The following is a 1051-nucleotide window of genomic DNA, read 5'->3' on the forward strand; positions in this document are numbered from 1 at the left end:
CATTCTTTCAGCTGACTGAAAACACTGACACAGACACTATCCTTGCCTGATGGGGCGGGGCCATGAAGAAAAAGAGGCGCTTCAACAGTGTGGACAGGTTGGTAAGCTGAACACATTTTCCAGGGCAAGATTTAACCTAGAAAGACAGGAGAGAAACAAGAGAATGATTTAAAACTAGAGAGTCAGTTTATAAGACACAATTGTATGGCAAAATACAAATGATTCTTTCTGAGAGAGAGAAAGAATTACAGCTAATTTAAAATTTTAATTTAGGGCTACTCTTTTAACTTTTTTGCTTAAAAGAAATTTGGTTGCTTTAATGAGAAAGAACACTGTAACATTAAAACACTGCGATTACCACTCTGATTACTTGGTATGTTCATGATGCTACTGAAAATAATTTATGCAATTTTTAAAGAATTAAGCAGTCATCATGTACAGAGAAAGTTGAGCTAGCATCTATAAAGTAATTCTAGCCCGCAGGAGGCTGAGGTAAGATCACCTGTTTATGGTCAGCCTAGTCTAAATAAGATAGCTTGGTCTCAAAATTACAAATTAAGAGGAACTGGAGAGTCAGCCCAGCAGTTAAGAATTTGGTTTCTAGCATCTATATCAGACCTCTTGAAAACTGCTTTTAATTCAGCTTTGAGAGATCTGATTATTTCTGGCTTTTGTGGAAATCTACATTTACCTCCCATATATTCACAGATACATATAATCTAAAAAATAAGTAACAAAGATTTAAGATGTAAGACATATAAGAGATCATTCTCTTGTGCAGGAAGTATTAGGCTTTCCAATGCCAGGGTGTGAGCTACAGAGGTAGGAATGTCTGCTGTTCAGGTTCCGCTACTCATCCCTGGAGTAGATGATCATTAAAAGAAAATGCAGAAATATCTGACACAGTGACTATTAAGAAGCAAAGGGTGGGTGGGCGCAGAGATGGCCATATCAAAGGCAAGGGAGAAAAGCAATGACAAAAGGCCATAGCACTTCATATAGAACACAGCTCATAATTTAACAAAAGAACAAAAAAATCACCATTAAAGAT

At 36.7% G+C, this 1051-nt stretch overlaps 1 protein-coding gene across 1 annotated transcript in view; it reads right to left on the reverse strand.

Annotated features, from left to right (window-relative positions):
• The window catches only part of CUNH1orf112 (chromosome unknown C1orf112 homolog), a 48318-nt gene that overhangs the window by 15746 nt on the left and 31521 nt on the right, over nt 1-1051 (reverse strand). Inside the window, 1 exon segment of the mRNA XM_031387439.1 lies at nt 47-136. Within this exon segment, the coding sequence (XP_031243299.1) occupies nt 47-136 (90 nt within the window).

The sequence above is a fragment of the Mastomys coucha genome, unplaced genomic scaffold (genome assembly GCF_008632895.1).
Source record: "Mastomys coucha isolate ucsf_1 unplaced genomic scaffold, UCSF_Mcou_1 pScaffold1, whole genome shotgun sequence".
Lineage (NCBI taxonomy): Eukaryota > Metazoa > Chordata > Mammalia > Rodentia > Muridae > Mastomys > Mastomys coucha.